We start from the raw sequence: 24,923 nt of genomic DNA, 5'->3' as shown, positions 1-24,923 counted from the left end.
ATAAATTCTAAAAATAAACTTCAGAAACTCGTCAAACCGCAAACAAGCGTGGAAATTTTAAAAAAATTAGCTAAAATTTCAATGCATCAGAATTTATCACAAATCGGATATTATGCTAATAAGAAGAGTATAGATACTGGCAGATATTTTAGTTTTGATCACTAAAATTATGCTAAAGATGCAATGGGTTAGTCATGAAGGTTAATTATTATTATTAAATGTGTTACTGAGAAACATTTATAAAATTACATGCCAATATCATTTTATAGACTACATTAAAATGAGCAAAAGTATCTAAAAGAAAACGTATTTCATGAAGTGCCTAGTTATCCTGAACTAAGAGCTCGTCTACACTTGCGTTCTATTCAAACGTCTTACCTTACAAGTCCTGCGAATGTCACAAGTGTGACAGTTACCTTACCTTTTTCGTGAGTTGCGTTTCCATCATGAAGTTATGTACGTGCTTCTCCGCTCTAGTTAATTCTAACTTTCTCGAGGCAACGGTCACTAATAATGCTGTACATCCCGCCCCCTGTTAATTAGATCAACAATTGTGGTCATCTGACGTCAGTAAAATACTTACTCTTTTAGTAAGTTGTGTGTCCATCATGAAGTTATGAACGTGCTTCTCAGCTCTAGTTAATTCTAATTTTCTTGAAACAACCGCGACTAATAACGCAGTGCATCCAGCTCCCTGTTAAGTGAATATCTTAATGTAAAATGCAAGCGAATGTGTATAAGCATTCAAGATTTTCACATTCCTTAAACAAAAATGCGTTTTCAGGCTAGAAATGAAAATAAACTATTTATGTGGATTATTCTTTTTTAATAGATTTATTAATTTATAATATTATGCGAGGACAATAGACACTAATAAATAAATCTATTGTAAGCAATAGTAATGTATAAATACTACTGGTATAATAGTTCATACCACGATGATTATTTTTGGTGATTTGTAGATATTTCGATTGAGTTACATGGATCGTGGTTACGAGGCATTAATCACCATGCAGTAGCTTAAAATAGTTATTTCAAGCAAAACTCTAAAAGTAATTATCGTGGTATGTGCTTATAGTAATTATACAATATTATGTCGGTAAACCACGAAATAAGACAAAAACAATCAGAAGCTATAATATAGCTAATAGCGTAAATAAGAAGACGAAAAGATGTACTTATGCGTTGTCGATCACCCTCGTAATAATTATTTTATTTTATTAAAGTTTTTAGTATAATTAGCCATTTAATATAGGTATAGCAAACATTATTTAGGGCTGTACTTTTTAATATTATTCAAGACTAAGTGCGGGAGTTATTAAACTCTAATTATAGTGAACCAAATGTATTATAGAATCATTGCCATTTTAGCTGAAACTTACAATCTATATCTACATTGTTATTAATAACATTACAACGACATTTCACACTTCAAATCATATCCAAGTTTAGTAAATAGTTAAAAGTATTAATAAAACTCTTAGTGCAATTCTATCTATTAGTGCATAAAACTTTAATTAATTTTGTGTTACTTTAGTTAGTTACTATTTTTTTTTCTTCATACTTACATACAATACCAAAGTGCAAAACAGTTTCTCATTTTTAAATCAGATAAAACAATTTTAGGAAAAGTGAGCCATTTTAAAACAAACGTACTGTGCATTTCAGTGAAAGAGTCAAGTGAAAGAGAACTAGAGAGAGTAAGGAGAAAATGAAGCATTCCATTCTACAAAATATTTCTAATAGCTGGCTTTAACAGGGAAATGGACGTTAGTTCTTTGCTTTTTAAAAGTCAATATTATGAAACTACCGATGTATTTATATTGATTACACTACTTTATTTTCTCTGAAAAATATAGTTCATAATTTGAAGTAAAATCAATTTACATTACTGTGTTTACATCAATGTGAGTAACACGAAGCGGTTGTGAAATAATATTTATTTTATAACAAATGCAACGATTATATTATTTACTAATTATACAATACCAATACTCTGATTTATAGTAATTCTGTGAACATAAATATTATTCGGAACATTGAGTACATTAAAACAGCGGTGAAATTAAATCAATTCCATTTATAACATAGTTGTGTTTAACATTTAAGTGTGGAGTGTCACCTGTTATAACAATGGTATGTTAGTGTTGACTGACTCAATGGTGTAACAAAAATAGAACCAATAAAAATGACAAAACATGTAAACTTAAAAATACAATTTGCGTAAAAGTGAAAGATTCGCACCTTTATTCAAAAAAGTTATAGCATATTTTTGAAAACATAAATTAAATAAAAAGGACCATTTAAGTGTCATTATTTTATAATACAGACACAAATGGCTAACTGCACTTAAGATGCGTTTTCATGCGAATTTGACGAATGCGAACACGTGCGAATACTCACGAACAAATTTCGACCTTTTAACTATGGGAGCGCGCAAACTGACTAACACGAGCGGATTTTTCACTATGAAATATATATTGTTATATTATTATAATAGTCCGGTCAAAATAGACATTCAAGGTTATATATAGAGCAAAAAAATGGTATAAATGTTGGAAAACCAATATAAATGAATTGTCAAAAGTCCCCATTTATCCCACTTTGACCCCTTTTTGTCAATTTTGACCTTGAATACGTTTTTTTTGGAAATGTGGGATCGATGGAGACTTTTCACAATTCATTTATATTGGTGTTTCCAACATTCACACCAATTTTTTGCTCTATGCGAATTATTGTAATCTTGAACGTCTATTTTGACCGGACTATTACCTATAATACATACAGAAAAATCTGTTTAAGTTAGTCAGTTTGCGCACTCCCATACTGTTGGAAGGGTGAAATATTGTTCGTGAGTATTCGCACGTGTTCGCACTAGTCAAACTCGTACACAATGCACCCAAAGTGCGGTTAGTCTAAAAATAACTTTTTATGAATTTGGGTGATTGAACAAAAATTGATAATGTGCTTTCGAAAATAAACAGTGTTCAAATTGTCGTCAGTCAACACAAACATGTATGTCTGTAAGGAACTTACCATGATGCCGGTGCTAACGGCGATACCTCGGCCGCAATATGTGTTTGGCACAATGTCACCAAAACCGACGGAGAGAAATGTTATCGCAATAAGCCACATCGCATTGAGTAGGTTAGCATGTTCTTCATCGTGAAACCTTTTGAAAATAAATTTCATCGCTTTACTCAATACGTTTACCATTCAGTTATCAATGACGGTTTCAAAGTATAGTGTAAAACCTACCTATCAGTACTGCGCGCAAGCAAATCCCATCGCAAAGGTGACTAGACATTTTTGTAAAAAGAAAGGAATTGAAGAATAGAGAGTTCGTATCGTCTTGAAGAGTTTGACTTTGATTGTGAAATTGAAATTGCTTCGGTTTATCGTGAAGTTTTTACGACACATAAAATGGCTCACCTTTACCGACCTATCAAAAGTTACCTAGACAGAGCAAGGTAATAGAATAATTTGATATTATAGGAATTTTCTTAGAATTTCTTCTTGCAATGTCTAGATGAAGCGATCAGCGGACATTAAATCCATGTGCAGAAGACGTTTCGTTTAGAAAATACCCAAATAGCCTACCATTTGATATTAATACATACCACCATACCGCAGGTGAGAGTAATGCCACGGCCGCAGTAAGTGTTGGGAACTATATCACCGTAGCCAACACAGAGGAAGGTTATAGCCGTCAGCCACATTGAGTTTAGCAAATTGGCATGGTCTTCATCGTGGAACCTGTGAGCCAAAATGCCCAACAAGAACCACAAGATAACCGATTGTATAATACAACAAATTTTCATAAGCCGAATCATTGAAGCCATTTTTGTAAAGTGGTTTCATTTTTGAAAAAAAAAATATATATACTGGTACTTCAAAATAAAATGTATAATTTTCTCGAGACAATTACTAAATATTCACAAATAATAATTTAGCATGCCTCATCAATTAATGTACAAAATAAATTTCTGAACTACACAAAAACTAATACCGTTTCAATACAACGTGCAGACTAAACACATTTTGGGGTCAATACCAATATAGTTTTACTTTTAGCCATGCTGTGATATCTTCATTTACTTACTCAGATACAGGGATATGATAACACAAGTAATGAACACTTATACAACGCAACAAGAGGGAAGAAGACAGATATAGAAGAGATAAAGAAAGCCTCCTGCTCATCGGTAAGCAGAAGTAACTCTTTGATGCATGAGTGAAAAAAGTGCAGTGGTTTTGTGCGGATTTCGTTTTGGCAGTTTGTTGAAAGCTGATCTAATTGTGGTAGGTATTCTCTCGAGCCATTTTGTGCGTGACATTTCACAGTCAAATATTTACCGATTATTACTATCGGCATTAGTTCATTCTAGTGCCGTAAGCTAATGTAAAATGTGATACTAATATTTTACCTTGTTTAATGTGCATTCTTTGCCTTGATACTTACATTGCGTCACAGCACTTTTCTCGATAAACATTAATGTGCATTTTGTATATTTCTCTAACATTTATAGCACATCAAGCATGTTTTACAACATCAGACTAAATCTAATAATTAATCTAACGGATTGATTAGTATATACAGCATTGTGTTTGATACTTATTTAGTTGCTACATTAGCGAAAGTATTCAAAGTCAAACTCTTATAATATCTTTGTGATAATTACGATTCACTACACTTAACATCCTTTGATAATTCAAAGTAACGTTCGTAACATAAAACATAGAGGGTCAAAAAAAGCAAAACAATACTTTTACGACGCCACAGTACAGAAGCATTAGCATATTCATTTAGGCAGTACATCAATATTCATAATAATTTTGTGTAAAACAAAAAGACAGTGTTCAAATTAAAAAGAATTAAGCAATACTGATGACTTAAATGCTGATAATGATTAGCTCATTAATACACATATAACTAAACTCAATACATTTAGGTTCTTAATTCTTACTGCGATATTTTTATTTATTCGGTACATAATTTTATTTTAGCTTCGTAATGAATAAAAATATATATATACCAACCTTTCGCACTGTCTTAGGGTCCAGCTTGCGATTATCCATAATGATACCATAAATACAAGTAAGACGGTCCCGGGACAAATTGTCATAAGAGTTTTCAATACAAATCTGTAAAATAAATAACATATTTTAGGAACTATTGATGGGTACACAGTGTTCAAAAATAAATAATACAGCTTCAATTAAACGAAACATGGTGGTACCTTCCATTTCTGACTACTTTATAACAACCTCTTTAAAAGATAGCTTAGGATTAGAAAATATTTATCTATTTTGAAATATTTGGGTTCCTTACCTAGTATTAAAATTAATTCTGTTCAAAGCTCCTATACTTCTAGAAGAAGCATCTGTAAACAATTTGCTGTGAAGAAGCATGACCCTGCATATTAGATACAAACGAAAAAACATCGGAAGAGACAACGTGACGTCGTACGGAACCTGAAATGTAAGAAAAGTTTGCTTGAGTTTCTTTTTGATAGTTTTTGATTTTCTGATTTGATCCACTGATGTTTTTTGTTTATGGTAAGTGCTGTTTGTGATATGTACCTTTTACGTATGGTTTACATAATTTTGCGTCATTTAATTAGTTCTGAGGTAAAACTTATAGGATTATTCTCTAATGTGATTTTAATACCACTATTTTTCCTTCGTCATAAAATAAAAAGAAAAATTGAAAAAAAAAACATAAAAAGTACATTATCAATTCCATGTGATAAAAAAAATGTGTAGAATTATTTTTCTCAATGTTAATATTAGTTTCGTATTGTTTTTCATTTGAATATTCTAAAAAGTTAAGGTTATAAACATATTATGTTCTAAATCCAAACTTTAACTTCACAAATTAAACGTCAAAAGCGGCAGACGCCTACACGAGTCAAATACCACAACACACTTTGAGGACACACAAAGGCATACATACACACAGGCTATTTATAAGGCTACCATTTCACTTTAGTGATGTGTCTCGTACACAATGGCCACTTGGCCTTTCTTACCGAGTGTTATTTTAATTATGATTACAAAAACTACGACAGTTTCTATACCCGTTCTCATTGAAATATCCATACTAATATTATAAATGCGAAAGTGTGTCTGTCTGTCCGTCTGCTACCTTTTCACGGCCCAACAGTTTAACTGATTCTGACGAAATTTGGTACAAGGTTAGCTTATATCCCGGGGACGGACATAGACTACTCTTTATCCCGGAAAATCAAAGAGTTCCCACGGGATTCCCAAAAACCCATCCGCTTAGCCGATTTGTATGAAATTTTGTACCGAGGTAGCTATCCCGGAAAATCAAAATCGAAGTCGCGGGTATCCTCTAGTCAATCATATAATATTAACTACCAGAAAATCTTTATTAGTGAAATTCAGTACAACATGGAATACTGACCCCTAAACTAGAAAAGTCCGGATTTTAGGGACCAGTAAAGTCCGATGCACAATAAGCATTATCAATTTATAAACGGTGTCCTTACGCCACACGCCAACAAATTGGGCCATTGTGTACCAAATCCTTAAAATATATTATAACGAACTTCACTCCCACCATCGCAGGTATCGTCTCATTGAAGCGGTAGCCCTACAGTATACCTTTTTGAAAAGTTATCACCTTTAAAGTTATCACTTATTTTTTGTATGCACCCTGGTAGACCACGTGATATATAAATATATATACATTTTTTTAATGACAAATAAACTCTGAACGTAAAACTATTTATTGCCAAAAATAAGCCTTCTAATGAGCTCTGAGTATAAAAAGTGATTTACTGAGTTTTATAAAAATAATATTATATTCTAACATTAAAGAAACTTTTGTGGAAACATAAAACATTAAAAACGAAAAACAAAACACATGCTGTCCAAAACCAAACTTCTAACGTTATAAACAAACGACAGTAAAACAGTACAAAGCATACAGACCTGTATTTCTTTATACACTGTGTCCTTTAAACAAAATAAAAATATAAGTTTCATTTTTGCAAAATAACTATTAATAAAAATATCGTAATGGAAAGTAAATAAAATAAAGAGAGTAATTTACTAAAAAATATAATAAAATTAGGCCAAATGATCTGTGAAAGAGCTGATGATTAACAAAATCGATTCTTAAGGTTTCAGATCGATATTTTAAGCGATTAACTTATTACATTCGTAATAATATATAATATCAAGTGAGTTCCTATTGGAGTATATTATAGCCTTCTTATTAAAAAAAACGTACGAATATTAAACAAGATTGTATTACCCAAAACTTGAATATAACATAGTAGTAGACCCCAAAGTTTATTTTATTTAGGACCAGTTGCACATTAGGCACTTAAAGTTAGCGTTTAAGTTAAACGTGCATTGCAGATTGCATACATTTCTTTAAATTACTATTACTACTACTATTATTACTATTACGAATACTGACTTAGTATTCCACTTTGCTTATTTTTTGGTGGGCTTAAGTTTAACTTGCCTAGCGTGCAACTCACCCTAAAGGCCAGGTATATATGAAGTGATTAAAACCGTTAAAATAACCTTCGCTATCTAAAAATAATGGAGATATACAACGGCCCTTAGTATGGTAAATATCCTAATCCTAATCCTTATCCTATCCTTATCTTACTAATATTATAAATGTGAAAGTGTGGATGTTTGGATGTTTGTTACTCAGTCACGCAAAAACTGCTGGACGGATCGGGAATAGATTATACCTTGGATTAACACATAAGTTACTTTTTCTCTCGGAAAATCAAAGAGTTTTCGCGGGATTTTGAAAAATGTAAATCCACGCGGACGAAGTCGCGGGCATCAGTGAGTATTATAATAAACAATAGACAAATGGTAACTTACAACTTCAACACCTATAACTCCACCCTTATTGGCTAGTTTAGTGGTCCATGTAAAGGTGTACTCTCCAGGGATGGGGTGGACGGCGCAGATGGCCAACTCGAGTGCAATCTGGGCTATCCTTTGCCACGTCATTGCTATCCGCCAATCGTCGGCGCAATTGTCTATCATAAATAACTGGAAAGTAAGAGGTTATTTTGTGGATTAATTACTGTTTGCTGAAATGGCAGCAGGTAAGTAACGGTGCATCAAATTTTGATCTAATATTTTGTGTCTGTGAAACTATTTACTCAATTTATTATTACATAGAATCATATTAAATATATGATTCTATGCAATAAAACCAGATAGGAACAAAGATCGTTTGGCGAGCATAAAAATATAATATGATGACGTAGGTATCTATAGTATCTACACTGATATGATATGATAATTTATTGCAATACACAGAAATCGTATCAATAATTTGCAGGTAGATTCCTCCGACATCAATGAACAATCATCGCTAAAAATATGAAATGTCAAACTAACAATTTGATCATAATACGTATGCTAAATTCCATAATAGGTAAAACAAAAGGTCAATTGGAATAAAGGTTAAACAGCTATTTATTTGCAAAATTACTAGAGTTATATCCCAAAATCACAGAATAATGGATGATTATAATACATTTTCATTGTCTAAATGTTAGATGTACTCATCTAATGATAAAATACAAGTGTAAATTAAAAATTTATAACACCCCCGACAAGTGAAGGTTACAGTAACTAGAAAAGAGTTGATAACTTTCGAATGGCTGAACCGATTTTCTTGGATTATAGCTAAGAACACTCCCGATCAAGCCACCTTAAATAAAATCGGTTCATTAGTTTAGGAGCTACGATGCCACAGACAGATACACACGTCAAACTTATAACACCCCTCTTTTTGGGTCGGGGGTTAAAAATCAATAATCTCATGGAAGAAACAAAACTGTTGGAGCTTACTGTTAGATTATAAATGAACCTAAAGGTGTTTATTATACAATACACGTAAAATTGCTTGGCTTTTCTGAAGTGGAAGATATCCAATTCCATTAACAATTTGCCAGGCGCATCGCCAAGTAACGACGGCCTTCGCAATAAGGTTTTTCGATCAGCCTACGGCGTATTCTTGGTTTAATAAGGTATACCATACCTGTACTTCTAAAGCGTGATAAGCCACGATTAGGCCGAGTAAAATCACAGTTGACATTGATATTAGCGTCTTGAATGCTTGTGAATATATTGACGCCTGTAACAGAAATGTCAAGGTTGTTATACAAAGTCCTTGAAAATAATATGCGTTATTTCATATATGATGGTAAGAGTATTGGCTTGGGGCTTTTATTTAATCTGAATTATTTTTTATTTAATTAGCCTCTATTTTTATTATTAATGTCAGTATCATTCTTCCATGTTTCGGAGACAGCAGCTAATAGCAGCAGTGAGCGTTATATGCAGTTGCGTATAATGTCAAATATTATTTATAACCAGATTTACCTACTCATTCATTCTTAACCAGTTGCCGTGGGTCATAACCGTTTCTCCTCGTAAGTATTATAAGTTTGGCAGAACCTCTGATTAGAAATGCCAAGAATATGCTAAGAAGAAAAACAATTTTCTGTAGATGTACGTATGTTCGCTGTATCTTCTTCTACATATATTTAAAACGAAAAGCCGAGAGACTGACTGACTGACTGATGTATCAACGCACAGCTCAAACTAATGGATGGATCAGGCTGAAAGCCATGCTATTAAAGCGTAGACTAAGCCGCTAAGAAAATATTTTTGAAAATTCAATCCCTAAAAGAATAATACAGGGGATTCAAATTTATATAGGCCGCGCGGATGAAGTTCGCGGGCATAGGCTAGTTTAGAAATAATTTTCTTACCTTTGTATATACACCTGCACTAGAAAGTTCATTTTCTATGACCATGATTATAATACCAAACATTCCCATCACTAACGCGTAGTCACTTATTCGTTTTCTTTTTTCAAATAGCGCCTTTCTTCTACCTAACCTGAAAAAAGAAGTTTTCCGCATTAAATTCTTATTTATAAAACAGAAAATTTCTGCTATGAAATAAGTAGACCTTGTCAAGTGGGTACTTTTACTAAAGCTCTGAAGAAAAATAGTAAAATGATGAAAAGCAGAGATTGGAAAGCTTTTCTGAAATATTTTTTAGGAAAGGATTAAACAAATTTAATTAGATTTAGTTTGCTACTAAATGATGCCCACGACTTCATCCGCGTGGATTTAGCTTTTTAGGGGAAATTTTTTGATTCTTCAGGATAAAAAATAATAGAAGTATTCGTTTCTGGAATGCTATTCCCTCTCTATACCAAATAAATGATGCTTATAACTTAATCCACTTGGATTAAGGTTTTAAAAAAATTTATAAAATGTAGCTGATATCCGTCGCTGGGACGAAGGCTAATTCTGCACCAAATTTTATCAAAATCCGTTAACCGGATATGCCGTAAAAGCTAGCAGACAGACAGACGGACAGGTATGCTTTTACATTATTTTGTAATCGTGTGGATTTTGCAAGACTTAAAAGAAATCTTATTAAAATTCCTTAATTTAAACGAGGTATCACAAGGATTAATAAGACGATTTATCCGATGGAATCAGTGCCAGGGGTTATCACGCTGGATTAGCCTTATTGATGGTGTTCTATAACCGTTGATCGTTTGGGTCATTTAATTAATATTCGCCACTGACGCAAATTACTGAACTTTGAAACCAAGTAATTAACTGTCAAGGGACTTAATTCGTGATTAACTGCCCAAATTTTATGAAGGCATGACGATACTATAAAAGAACCACGTTTTGCATAAACGAGCTGTCCCTACGATTTATAACTTTGCAACTTTGAGGCAAGTTTACGTATTATTGCGATTCGGAATATCTTCAAATAATATTTTGGTTATTCGTGCCGTCCCTTGGACGAAAATTAATGCTTCAGTAGGTACCTTAAAGTTTTGACTTAAAAAAGACTAGAGGATGCCCGCGACTTCGTCCGCGTCGACTTAGGTTTTTAAAGATCCCGTGGGAACTCTGTGATTTCCGGGATTAAAAATAGCCTATGTCCGTCCCCGGGATATAAGCTAACCGTGAACCAAATTTCGTCAGAATCGGTTAAACTGTTGGGCCGTGAAAAGGTAGCAGACAGATAGACAGACAGACAGACAGACACACTTTCGCATTTACAATATTAGTATGGATAAAAAAATAAATCAAATTCAATTTCAATAAACACAAACACTAAAAAGTAAAAAAATAATTTAATTTATTACCGAATGTAATATTATGTATACAAAAGTTAATGTAGTTCTATATTTAAAAAATTTGAAGCCCATTCATAGCAGGGTACAAGTGTAAATTAATTTATAACACCCCCGACAAGTGAAGGTTACAGTAACTAGAAAAAAGCTGATAACTTTCAAACGGCTGAATCGATTTTCTTGGACTATTCCGCGCCTACGATCCAAAGTATCTGAGTTTTCCAAAACATCATTTCAATCATCAAAAAAAATAATTATGTATCTAGGCAACGTCCATCTTGACAGCTTGACATTTGTCAATTGACATAACATTATGAATCTAACGGTTATCTAACCTTCTTTTCTACAAGAAAACTAGAAAAGAGCTGATAACTTTTAAACGGCTGAACCAATTTTTTTGGATTATAGCTAAGAACACTCTCAATCAAGCCACCTTTCAAACAAAAAAAATTAAATTAAAATCGGTTCATTCGTTTAGGCGCTATGATTCCACAGACAGATACATAGATACACAGATACACACGTCAAACTTATAACACCCCTCTTTTTGGGTCGGGGGTTAAAAAGTAAACTAACCTATGGGTGTAATCATCATCAAGTTATCTTTGTAAATAAATAACAAGATATGCAATAAATACTGAAGACGGACAAAATCGATTCGGCCCCGGTGCAAGTTATTTCCGAACGTTCAAGGCAACCGTTCACTAAACAGTTAATATTGAGGTTTTATAGGCGTGACAGTGTTAATAAAACGCTATTATTAACACTGTAACTACGGGACGCGTGGCTTCCTTAGCACCAAAATTTTTATGAATGTCCATATTAATAGCTCACACAGGCTGCGTAAGCGTTGCGTAAGCGTTGCGTAAGCGTAGACGTAACGCGTACCATTGCGTTGTAATGTATGGAACTGTATGAAACATGGCATACCGCCTGCGTGGCATGAACGTTCACGTAGACGTAATGCGTGCAGTTAAGTCTACGGGTTCACGCGCGTCACTACGCATGTGTAACGTGTACGTGCTGCATACGTAATTGGTGTGAGTCGGCCAGGGCCAGTGCAGACCAACGACCGACAGTACGCGGTGAGTGGAGTCGCTGCGTACCAAGTAGTGGCTAATGCGTGGTTATATGGACAAACAGGCTGGGTCCAATGCGAGCCTCTGCAGCGCGCGTACCACGATTAGCCACTTGCTTTTCCGGAATCAAAAATAGCCTATGCCACTCTCCAGGTCCTTAACTATATCCATGCAAAAAATCACGTCGTTCCGCTCCGCTACGGCGTGATTGGAGGACAAACCAACAAACAAAATCATTTATCGCATTTGTAATATTAGTATGATAAGCTGAGAGTATGCCTGGTTTGCGATCTCAATTAGTAACGATCTTGTAACGATATATTATTATAAAGTGAGGACAGTTTTTGAGAACCATTTTCCACATTTTATATCGGAATAGGTAATGGCGGGACTCTATTTCTCTTGGCTAAGCAATCAAATAATTTTAGTTGCAATAGGTAAAAAAACTACTATGGTTTAGTAGTAATTTTGATAGTAAGTTAGGTTATAGAATGTAAGATATTAAATAAATATGCTGAATAATTAATATATAATGTTAACGCATCGTATTTTGTATTGTTACCGAGAATTCGAAACAAAACGTAAGCTTTTATATTATGTAATATTCAAACTCTCCCTACAGTAGAAACAAGAGCAAATAGTGCTACATAAGTAGACATGATACGCTGGTTTGCTTTTCGTATTTTGATTATTCAATTTCCTAGTTCTATCAGATAGCGTACATAATATGAAATGTAATACAATATTCTTTGCTATTTGCATTGTATGAAACCACAACTGCGGCCATAGAATTTACTGAGCGAAAAATTATTATCATGTCCTCTTTTATAGCAAGCTCGTTTATATTTATTTAACAACGTAAAGTAGGAGAATAAATGCGGCAGATATTAAAATAAAAAGTTTGTTTTTATTACTAGTCATATTAAATAATGAGTAGCATAAAGTTTAGCATTTTAATCTGTATTTTTGTACACTTGTTTTTTCTTCGGCTAGTGCAAACATAAACAAAGAATTTGTAACAAAAATATACAATAATCGGAGTAAGTATGACAAAACGTACGTCAACTCGATCTGATTTTTTTAAAGGGAGAAGGGTAGGACATACATAAAAGCACGCGTTAAGGTAAACGAGCGTACGAGAAAAATCGGTTTGAGTGAAAGCAGTTACCCACTTAAATCTTTTGAAAAGTGATAAAAATAACATTCAAAGCCATAATTATAAGAATGTGAATTAACACCTTACAAAATTCAGGTCAATACCCTAATTAGATCCTTGAGATTAATCAAGAATGATGAAACATTTACTAGAAGCTGATTTAATTAACCTCACACGATAGATTGGAAGCACAATATTACATTACATGTTAATTAGATATTAGGTATATTACGTATTTCCTTGGAGAAATGAGAAACGTAAGTAGTTATAAAACCGAGATTTGGTAGCGTACGTCGGTTGCTCATAGTTCACACTGCAATCACACTAATCACACTATCACACTAATGTTATAAAGGCGAAAGTTTGTTTTGTGTGTGTGTGTGTGTGTGTGTGTGTGTGTGTGTGTGTGTGTGTGTGTGTGTGTGTGTGTCTGTGTCTGTCTGTCTGTGTGTCTGTGTGTCTGTGTGTGTGTGTGTGTGTGTGTGTGTTTGTTACTCCTTCACGCAAAAACTACTAGACAGATTTGGCTGAAATTTGGAATGGAGATAGATAATATCCTGGATCAGCACATAGACTAATTTTTATCCCAGAAAATCAAAGAGTTCCCACGGGATTTCGAAAAACCTAAATCCACGCGGGCGAAGTCGCGAGCATCGGCTAGTACTAACTACGTTGATGTAGCACATATTATTGCTCCTTCGGTTGCCGACAGTTATTCACGTGTAAAAATAAAATAACCAATAATCCATTCTCAAACACGTGAGCTAGTCTGAAAAGTATTAGAATATTGTTGAACGAAAAAATAATTGTTATAAATACAATGGGTGAGAGCTGTGTTTTACATTGGCATATTATGGCAAATAAGTCTATGTCCAGAATAACCCGATTCGAAATCAGAAGGACCACATGAACAATTAAAATCACTTTCACAATTCAAATTAAGTATTTGTAACGAGTTGATATAAGTTCATTTGATTTTGATTATGATGAATCAGATATTACATCAAAAAAGTTATTCTCATTTTGTTACGTACCAACACTAATATCGATATCGATTGTTGGTATGTGATGTCAACTCACTACAAAACTTGCCATCTCGACCTGTCGCGAACAATAGTAAAGATGCAGTCTAAGTTCTTTTTCAAGTCATATCTACGAAAATTCTACTCGAGCGAAGCCAAAGCAGGTCAACTAGCAATAATCCTATATAATCAATAATGTACGTAAATACAGATTCATTCATTAATAAAGATGAAGAAGTTAATTTGATGCAAATTGGTGTAATCTTGAGGCATAGATAATACATATTGCACTGGTTATCGAGACATCTTAGATTCAAGTATACCTACTCATGTAGAACTAGATTATAGATCTAGCAAATAACTCTATTTTTAACACTCGACCCAAAAAGAGGGGTGTTATAAGTTTGACGTGTGTAGGTATCTGTGTATCTGTCTGTGGCATCGTAGCTCCTAAACTATTGAACCGATTTTAATTTACTTTTTTTTTTAATGGTGGCTTGATCGAGAGTGTTCTTAGCTATATCCAAGAAAATCGGTTAAGCCGTTTGAAAGTTATCTGCTCTTTTCTGGTTACTGTAACCATCACTCGTCGGGGGTGTTATAAATTTTTAATTTACACTTGTTATGCCCTTTATTTGATGAGACTGCAGACCATTGTTTTCAAGCCACTTTAAAAAATGTATATTGTGTTATAAAATATTATGAAAGCACCTTGTTTTTGAGCTATAGGTGAATCTAGAAACAATTTTTTAAATACAACTACATAACACTGCTGCATTGCTTAAGTTTTATTTCGAAAATTTCGTGTCAATCTATGTAAATAGGTTTATGCAGATATGGTCTTAAAAATAATAATCGCGTAGAGACAAATAAATAGATAAACTATTACAGATGCAGAGAAGAGATTGTGTAAGCTAAAACACGTAAGAATAATTTTAGCTAAGGTAAACAATATTTAGATATACCTGCAATCGTGCAATTAAATGATTTGTATTGTATAATTATCTTTAACTAAGCCATTCTAAAATTTTATGGACAGGAAATTGAACTGGAGAGTTTGTTTTTGTTCCTAGACAGCGGTCACTCTGCTTCACTAGAATGTTAATAAAGTCTTTTGAAGAAGTATGACTTTTTTCATAAGCAATTAAAATTTTCAAACAGCGCGGTAATAAGCAATCTGCAGCATTCGCATTGTGTTGGGTCACCACAATTTAGGTAAACTGTGCCTGTAGCGGAAATAAAACTTATATCTACTGGTTGATAAGGCTATAGAAATTGTTGATTAGTCTGCAGTTTAAAGTGCAGCCCATTGGACTTGTATTCTTGTTTGGAAATATTAAGCAATTAAAATTTTCAAAAGGCGCATTAATAAGCAATCGGAGACATTCGTATTGTGTTGGGCCACCACAATCAAGGCAAACTGTGCCTATAGCGGAAACAAAACTTAGATCTACTGGTTGATAAGGCTATAGAAATAGTTGATTGGTCTGCAGTTTAAGAGGGGTCCCTCCGTCACTCGCTTCATACAAACGTAGTTCCAATTTCATTTGAATATTAAGCAACCAAAGTCCATGTTTTGCAGACATATTTAAAGTGTAGCCCATTTTACTTGTATTTTTATGTCTGGAAATATACTTTCTTTCAAGAAGAAATATCACACCGCTTCGCCACAGTCAATAACTCTTATTCATTAAGACGAAGAAGTTCGACCTTATTGATAAGCAATCAGAATTTTCAATAGGCATGGCGATAAGCAATCTTCAAAGCAGCCATTCCCATTATATTGGGTCACCATAATCAAGACACCCTGTATAGCGGAAATAGAACGTAGATCTACCAGTTGATAAACCTATTGTTATAGTTGATTGTGCAGTTTAATGTGGAGTTTGATGTGGGCGTGTTCTGTGACTTTAATTTGTATGAGTGTTTTGTTTTTAGGGATCCGTACCTCAAAAGGAAAAATGGAACCCTTATAAGATCACTTTGTTGTCTGTCTGTCTGTCCATCGTGTCTGTCAAGAAACCGCGACCTGACCGCGAATTTGTGGTCACATTATTAAAAAAAATAATGTTTCAATTTTCAAAGTAAGATAACTATACCAAGTGGGGTATCATATGAAAGGGCTTTACCTGTACATTCTAAAACAGATTTTTATTTATTTTTATGTAGTACGCGACAAGTCAAGATGGTAATCGGGGTATGAGGCAGGGGACGCCCCGCACACCCGCACGTCACCCGCGCTATCCCGCATCGGGTTAGCAAGAAGGCTATGCGGGTGTGCGAGGCGTTCCCACCACGATTGCCATCTCGACCTGTCGTGGTGTCTGACCAGCTGAGTGAGTCAAATACAGCTGATGTGCAGATTTTATGATCAGAAAATGGTTACCAATAGAACCGGTGGAAAGAATTAATCTATTCGCGGATATGGAATTCAAAACAGGACCACGATCTTCAGTAATGAAGGAACGACCGGAGGGAGATATTCTAAAAAGTCTATAATTTAGAAGAATAATTTTAAACCATCTTACTCTTAATAACTTCTCGTAGGAAGTTAGAAGATTTTTCAAGTTTTTAATTTTGCACTCGTTATTTTTCTTGTACACTCAAGCTAGGGAAGTTTCAGTCTGGGGTAAACTAATGAACTTAATAAGGCTCTGGCTTACAAGTAGGTATAACAAACTGGCGCTACTTCCATATTTTCTCGCTGATACTCTTAATAGACTACGTTTAGAATTGCAGTGGGTTATAGTTTTTCTTCTGGGTATATATTAGTTATGTTTAATAGAGGTAAAATATAAGTTTACTTAATAGGTATTAATTATTCGTAGCGTGCTCCAAACATGCGTATTTTAGTCCTCATTCGAATACTAACCAATCAAACTCAACGTGATTTTGCAGTCGCGTTTGAGAAATTAATGTTTGTGTTTACAGTGTTACAGATGTCTGTAAAAACGATCTCAAAAAGGCGAAGTCGCGGGCCGGAGCTAGTAAAAATATAAATTTTATGTTCTATACTTTTTTAACCATGTAATATATAAATCCTTGCCTTGTACGTGCCGCGGGCGAGCACGTCACTCGCATGCTCATTATCCAGCTTAATATATCTCGCAAAGAATGTATTTTATAATTCCAAGTATTTTATTAAGTTCCTTCGTAAAGTCTGAAAAATATTGCAGGAAAAAGCCTTTCTCTAAAATGCCTTTAGAGCACCGACGTATACACATGCGGTCACTATTAAGGTCTTTGATGTCCGTGGTGTGAGGGCATACCGCATACCGCGTGCAAATGCTTCGTGTGCTAACAGCCTAAAAATTTGAATATATAAATAAATAAATAAATCTTTATTATCTGAACAGAACATTATTTACAGACTTTGGTGTGAGGCCCTGCCTCCTGATGAAGTGAAAACTGTGTTTCAGGAGGCAGTGTCTTCCCATAATATAGTGTACAGCACAATATAATATAACCACTTATAATAATTAAATTAAGTTTAAATTGAAAACACGTAATTAAAGGTATACTTAATATTTAAAGATAGATAGTTACAATTCTAAGAGATTTGTGTAGTGTGTGTGTGTGTTTGTATGTGTAATGTGTGTGTGTGTGTGTGTGTGTGTGCGAGTTTGAGTGCGTTTGCGCGTGAAAAGAAATATAAAATATAATAATTACATTTATTTAATTTGTTAATCCTTTTTGCAGAATAATTTCTCGACATTCTCATAGTCGTATTTCTTCAGCCATGTTTTGACATAGCTTTTTAAGTCTCTATTCGTCATATCTTTCAATGTTCTTTTTTTTAGTAGGTTATATAAGAAGGGTGCAAGGATGTCGTACTGTCTACGCGCTAAACTACTCTTGACTGCAGGTACAGGTATATGCAATAGCGACCGCCCGTGGCTTCGCTCGGCGAAAATATAAATATTCTTTATTCCGTATTCTGTGGGTATTTCCTCGTCTATACCTATTCGAAACGTGAGTAGCATATAGAAACTCTTGGTCACTGGTAAGATCGGAGGAAAGGGACTCCGCGGACGCAGCCAGTGACGCTGGTCTTACCAGATCAGAGAAGCGGTCAACACACCCTTCTGCAATGCCTTCCGTACGGTCTCTTACAAGGAAAAATGGTGCAACATCGTGAAGAGGGTAATCTCTCGAAGGAGCCATGACTCTCAAAATTGAGCGGCCGATGCGAGAAGAAGAAAACCTATTTAATAAAAACCTCTAATCAAAATTTCCGCTTTTTTAGTCCAAGGATTTGAGCTGGCGTTGATGAGACAATTAGTGACTAAGTCAGGACTTTTCTTTTATGTTTTGTGACTAGCTTTTACCCGCGGCTTCATAAGCGTTTATCTAGGTTTAGTTAGGTGTTTTTTTTTACTACATGGAATAATTTCTTGAACTTATGGCTTGAGCTGTGTGTCAATAATAATGTCAGTTAGTTTCTCCTTTTGTGATATATTATTGATATATTTTGTTGCACTTTAAACGACTTGATTCATTGTGATTATGATTTGTACAGTAAAATATTCATCCACATTGAAATAAGAATGAAAAAACACGTCTTTATTCGATTTATATTTAGGTATACTCCCCACAGAACAATAAATCTATTTTATCCTCCCTACCTATGTACAATACGAATCGCTCCCGATCACGCATTCCTTGCCGCAGGGAGGGTATTTAAATCGTACGTCAAGAAGAATTATGCTGGTTTCCTCGTCAGAAAGAAAATTGTTGAACAGAACACCTATAAATATACTTTTTGTACTAGATTATACAAGATCAGATGGTTCAAATCGTTAATCGAGAGAATCAAGCAAAAAGTCATATAAAATATAGATAAAATTAAAAATTTACTTTTGCACCCAATATATCATTTTATTAGCTCTACAACATCACAGTTCAAGACAGTTATGAAACTTTTAACAACAAGTGTAAATTAAAAATGTATTTCACCCCCGACAAGCGAAGGTTACAGTAACTAGAAAAGAGCTGATAACTTTCAAACGGCTGAACTGATTTTCTTGGGTTATAGCTAAGAAGACTCTCGATTAAGCCACCTTTCAAAACTAAAATTCCCTTTAGAAACTAAATTAAAATCAGTTCATTAGTTTAGGAGCTACGATGCCACAGACAGATACATAGATACACAGCAACACCCCTCTTTTTGGGTCGGGGGTTAAAAAGTGTAGGCTTCACCTACACTGGCAGGCGTCAAGTGTAGGTAAGCTACATAGGCTATGAAATATTTAGTTTGATTTCAGGTCACCCGTAGCTTAATCTTTGAAAGAGGTCGATTCAAGGTCAAACCAAGAGTTTCCTCACTCTATTTCACTCTGACAACATACTGAAAGCGCGTAACGGTACTCCAGTGGTTTCAATGGTAGACCTAAACACACATTCCTTGCCGCAGGGAGGCCGAGGGTATTTAATTTGTACGGCAAAGAAAATTACGCTGGCTTTCTTGTAGGAAGGAAAATATTCCTTATTAATCATGTTGAACAGAAGACCTAGGTATAGGACTTGACTTAAAGACTTGATTGTTCCAGGATGGAAAGAAAATCAGATGATTCAAATCGAAGGAATGAAGTTGAAAGGTCGTATACATAGGTATTTTTTCAAAATTTAGTTTTGGGTGAATCTACCAATTTTTCTAGCTCTACAAAATACTGGAACAGCGTAACCATACTTCACTGTTTTAACGGTAGAACTAAATACGAAAAGACGTATTGTTTTCATCGATGTATATGGATAGGCCCTTAGAAGAAAAAAAATGCGCTCACAAGTTAAAGAGAATTGGCAAAAGTCTCTTTATCACGCATCAGTCGGCCGCACACGCTTTATCGTATCGCACGTGTTTTTGACTGTCGAAAATGCCGTCATGTGCGGTCAAATCTAGCAAAAACCGTACGGAAATCCATCAAAAAAAAGATGGAATAACATTTCACTCGTAAGTATATCGTTTTCTCATTTAATTTAACGTATAAGCTGGGTATATTTTTAATTTTGCTATGATTAAATATTTGCCGCAAAAATATCGTACAATTATTGGAATACAGAAAGAATGGAGTCGTGTTATTTTTTTTGAAGTAAAACTTTTTATTCGCGTATGACAGACTACTTATGATCATGAATATATTTAACTATGATTGTATGTTTGTAAGTATTTAACTATGTATGTTTGTATATAATTAACTGTTTTACTATGTATGTATATTTGTACTAGTAGACTAGCGATGTTCGCATCCTCACCCGCAATTGTGAAGGTTACGCATTGATTTGGGCATCCACATCTGCATCTACAATAATAATAATCAATGCGGATAGTCACGCGGATGCGGATGTTGCAAGTCGCGAAAACTATATATGTATGTTTGAGTGTATACATGCTTATATGTATTTTTTATGTATTTAACTATGTATGTTTATGTATGTGTTTAACTATTTAACGATGTGTGTATTTTGTATGTATACGTCGTACGTATGACGTAGCTATATTTTAGCGATTTTGCGGGCATCCGCATCCGCAACGGCGAAGCTGCCGCATTGATAGAGGGTTCCGTACTACAGAAGTTTTTTTGGTTATGGTTTATATTATTACATATTATTTGTGAAAATTCTTTGTTAGATTCATTACATGCTCATATCTGTACTAATAATATTTTTAACGCAAAAAAAATTGACGAAATATTGCACAAAACAGCTCCATTCCATCCTTGATCTTTTTAATAACAGAGAGTTGACGCTCGCGTCAAATTCACTGACGAGTTCAATGACGTAATATTTATTTTTTTATAGGCTCATTTTTGTAAACGGATTTATATGGGAATGGCGTATCCTTATACATCGATGATTGTTTTAAATAATACAAGTCATCGTTGATTTTCATTTACCATTTTCACTATTTATGATTCTGGTTTCCGGTGATGTTCCATTTTCGTGACCTTTCAGCTTGATGCCCTTGAAACGTATTGAATTATTTTTAATAAAAGAATAATGAGGAGCAATCAAAAGAAAATTTACAACGCGTAATGAGTCAAAAGATCCATTTAATAAACCTAATAACAAACCTTCTAGCATTGAATTAAAAAAAAATAGCCTATTAAAAACTCACATCTCATACACAATTTTCGTACCAAGCTTAATTTTAATTTTAACATTACCCGTATTTCAAAATGTACATCACAACACGATGCCCGAAAATTTCGTACTACCCTATTCAAATGCCAATAATAAATTATTGGTTCCTGCTTATTTTACTCAGAAACGAAATGTTAACAGCACCCCTAGTACAATGGCAAGATTATAATTGTCTGACACGGGGAATAGCAATTTCCAAGCGCTGTCCTCTAATATCTCTATCCCATGATAGCGCGCGGGAATACGTAATCCCACAGGCGGGAAATTATTCATGCTAGATCTGCAGGATCTGCCAAGGTAAGCCTATTAATGGCGAACTAATAGGTGTAATTGTATTGTATGACTAGCGACCCGCCCCGGCTTCGCACGGGTGTTCCGGGATAAAATATAGCCTATACGGATTCGGAAGAATCCCTCTAAGTAATGGTAAAAGAAATTTTGAATTCGGTCCAGTAGTTTTTGAGCCTATTCAATACAAACATACAAAAATACAAAAATACAAAGGTTTCCTCTTTATAATATTAGTATAGAAGAAAGCAATTGAATTGGAATTGAAACTTTTCATCTAATTACCCTTTATTTAACGAGATCCAGGTAAAAGTACATTGAATTGGGATTTACTCTGTTAATTTCCCTACTTTGTACGCACCAAGCGCGCACTCTACGCCGTAGCACCGGTGCTACGCGCGTTTGGTTTCTATGAAAATGCAGGCAGTACGTACCTACTATTATATCCCACAGTCACTAAAATGATCCAGTACTACGTAGATTGGATGTTTGGTACAGAAACAGTAGTACTGTAGTAGCTAACATTGCGGGGACGGATAGGTATAGGCTACTTTTTATCCCGAAAAGTCAGTTCCCACGGGATTTTTTAAACCCACATGAAAGAACTTGCAGATATCGCCTAATTATAATAACAATGTCCTTCCAACCGAATTTCAGACACGGCGGCTAATCTCCATAGACATTACACTTACGGCCGTATTCACAATCATTAATTACTATGAGGCCTCACAGTGCGCTCGAACGCATAGTGTAGGTTCCACCAATCAGATCATTGTAAATTGACGTGATACAGTAATCTGATTAATGGAACCTACATTGTGCGTTCGAGCGCACTATGAGACCTCATAGTAACGTTTGTGAATAGTGCACAAGTGTGTGCGCAAATACAGGTGCACTCTGTATTCCCTCACTTTCGTAGCCCGATGGGATGGAAATCCGACAGGACCGGGGAGAAATCAAGTAGATCTCTAGATCAGTATATTGGAAAGGATACAACATACCTATATCCTATATTGGGTTTGTGTTTGGCCGCCCCCCCTCCCTTGTAGGTGCCGCCGCCGAGCGCGCGCTCCTCGCCGTAGCGCGGGTACTCGCTGTGCACGCCGACTAGCGCGACGCCCGCTTCCTCGGCGGCCGCGTCCCTCCCGCCGGAGTACGCCTTCATCGCGCCGGGGATCGAGAGCGTCGACACCGGCTTCCGCAGCTGGAACAGATTGCCTGAATATTTAATACGCCCGTACGCTCCACGCAGGATATGAGTTTCGTTTTCATAGGCAATATGCAAATCGGAGTTTCGCTTTTAGCACACAGATGCATTCGGACGCCGTATGCCTTTTTTAAGCCGTCATAGCCTAGTGGTTAGAACGTCCGCCTCCTAATCGCAGGTCGGGGGTTCGATCCCGGGCACGCACCACTAACTTTTTTTTTTTTTTTTTCATAATCATAATTAATTTATTGCAAATACACGTTTTACAATAGGTGGTACAAAAGTTTAAGGTTACAGTGTATTTACCATTATAGTGGTGTGCAATAGGCAACATATTTCATAATTATATTGATAACATGAAGTTATTTATATTTCAGTTATGTGCGTCTTAAGCAATTAAATATCACTTGATTTAACGGTGAAGGAAAACATCGTGAGGAAACCTGCACGCCTGAGAGTTCTCCATAATGTTTTCAAAGATATGTGCAGTCTCCTAATTCGCACTGGGCCATCGTGGCGGAGTACAGCCTAACCCTTCTTATTCTGAGATGAGACCTGTGCTTACATATAGTAGTGGGCCGATGATGGGTTGATCAGGAATATCTAATGTTGAACATATGCCCCTTTTAGATAGCGCTAACGTTGCTTAATACATGACATCCAGTCAATGCCAGCCACTTTCCGGAAGTCATCTCTCCACCTAGCCTGATGGGGTACGCTCCGTTTATTTAGACGCGGTCTTGACTTAAGATACTTATGACTCCTTGTAGTAGTCATATATTCTACGACAATAGTCAAGTGACCAGCTCATTGCCACATCAACTAGCTAGCCTTGAGAGCTTCATCGGTTACTTTAGTTCTTAAAACTCAGTCAGTTGTTTATTTTACCTCTTTAGCAATGAAACTTGTGGAAGAAAAATTGCTGAAGTTACTGTCCAAAGGAAAACTTGCAGAAATTAACGGACTGCGAATGTTGAGACAGCGCAAGTGCCAGGCAAGCTACTTGCCAGAGTTAGCTTCTGCAAGTTTTATTGCCAGTGGCATTACAACGTAAATCACATAAACGTTTTGCTATCACTATTGCAAGCGAATGCATTGATGGGCTGCAGGCGTTAATCTTTAAAAATTTAGTGATATAACCCCTGAAGTTTTTAAGCGGACGTTTAAAATGTTATCGTCCATAAAATATGGATTTTATGAACAGTTTTAAAAATATATAGGTACTACATGTGTACAGTAATAATATGAGATTGAGCTCAGTGTTGCAACTACATAGCTTGTAAAAAATGTACTCTAAAAATATACTAAAAACGGTCAAAATCCATTGTTCTTAGTAAAATATCAAGTAAAATTGTTAGATGGTACAAAAAGAATATTCCGCTGAGTTTATTACAGGCTCCTCAGGACGTTTTTTGGACCCTTGTAACTTTAGTTTTAATTTGGAAAAAAGATTATCTATTATTAGATATTATTTGCAATATTGTCGCCTGCTACTTAGTTTGTATGTAGAATGTAGATATTTCTGTTTCCCGTTGTTCCAAGATATTTTACCTGTGTAGAAAATACCTACCTATGTAAGTATATTTTCACAGCAAAAGTTGTTTTTATGCCCCTCCAGCAGATAAACGTAAAAATGGAAACAAAGGGAAAGAAAGACATACATTTGCAATGCTATTTATTAAGTTTAGTTATCCACATCAACAAGACCTTCGTTCTAATTTATTAAAATAAAATTATATCTTAATTAGATGTAATATATGTATACCTATTACTGGCGTTTATAGATATTAATTTAACAGTATTATCCAAATCACTGAAATAAAGGTAAATATTTAAATAATAATTG

The 24,923-nt window shown here is 34.9% G+C and overlaps 1 protein-coding gene across 7 annotated transcripts in view; it reads right to left on the bottom strand.

The window, feature by feature from the left end:
- The window catches only part of LOC123874584 (small conductance calcium-activated potassium channel protein), a 283,228-nt gene that overhangs the window by 6,076 nt on the left and 252,229 nt on the right, over positions 1-24,923 (bottom strand). For 3 of the 7 annotated variants that reach the window (XM_045920057.1, XM_045920061.1, XM_045920064.1), the window contains 9 exons: positions 22,872-23,074; positions 9,789-9,918; positions 9,053-9,148; positions 7,879-8,052; positions 6,961-6,984; positions 5,333-5,475; positions 5,041-5,145; positions 3,037-3,172; positions 422-532 (listed from right to left, as the gene is read on the bottom strand). In XM_045920057.1, the coding sequence (XP_045776013.1) occupies positions 422-532; positions 3,037-3,172; positions 5,041-5,145; positions 5,333-5,475; positions 6,961-6,984; positions 7,879-8,052; positions 9,053-9,148; positions 9,789-9,918; positions 22,872-23,074 (1,122 nt within the window). Of the gene's footprint in view, positions 1-421; positions 533-583; positions 695-3,036; positions 3,173-5,040; positions 5,146-5,332; positions 5,476-6,960; positions 6,985-7,878; positions 8,053-9,052; positions 9,149-9,788; positions 9,919-22,871; positions 23,075-24,923 lie in introns of all 7 variants that reach the window. The other 4 variants (XM_045920058.1, XM_045920059.1, XM_045920062.1 and 1 more) reach the window with 2 other exon arrangements.

The sequence above is a fragment of the Maniola jurtina genome, chromosome 18 (genome assembly GCF_905333055.1).
Source record: "Maniola jurtina chromosome 18, ilManJurt1.1, whole genome shotgun sequence".
Lineage (NCBI taxonomy): Eukaryota > Metazoa > Arthropoda > Insecta > Lepidoptera > Nymphalidae > Maniola > Maniola jurtina.
The sequence above is the reverse complement of the archived record's forward strand: the minus strand, read 5'-3'. Positions and strand labels throughout refer to the sequence as shown.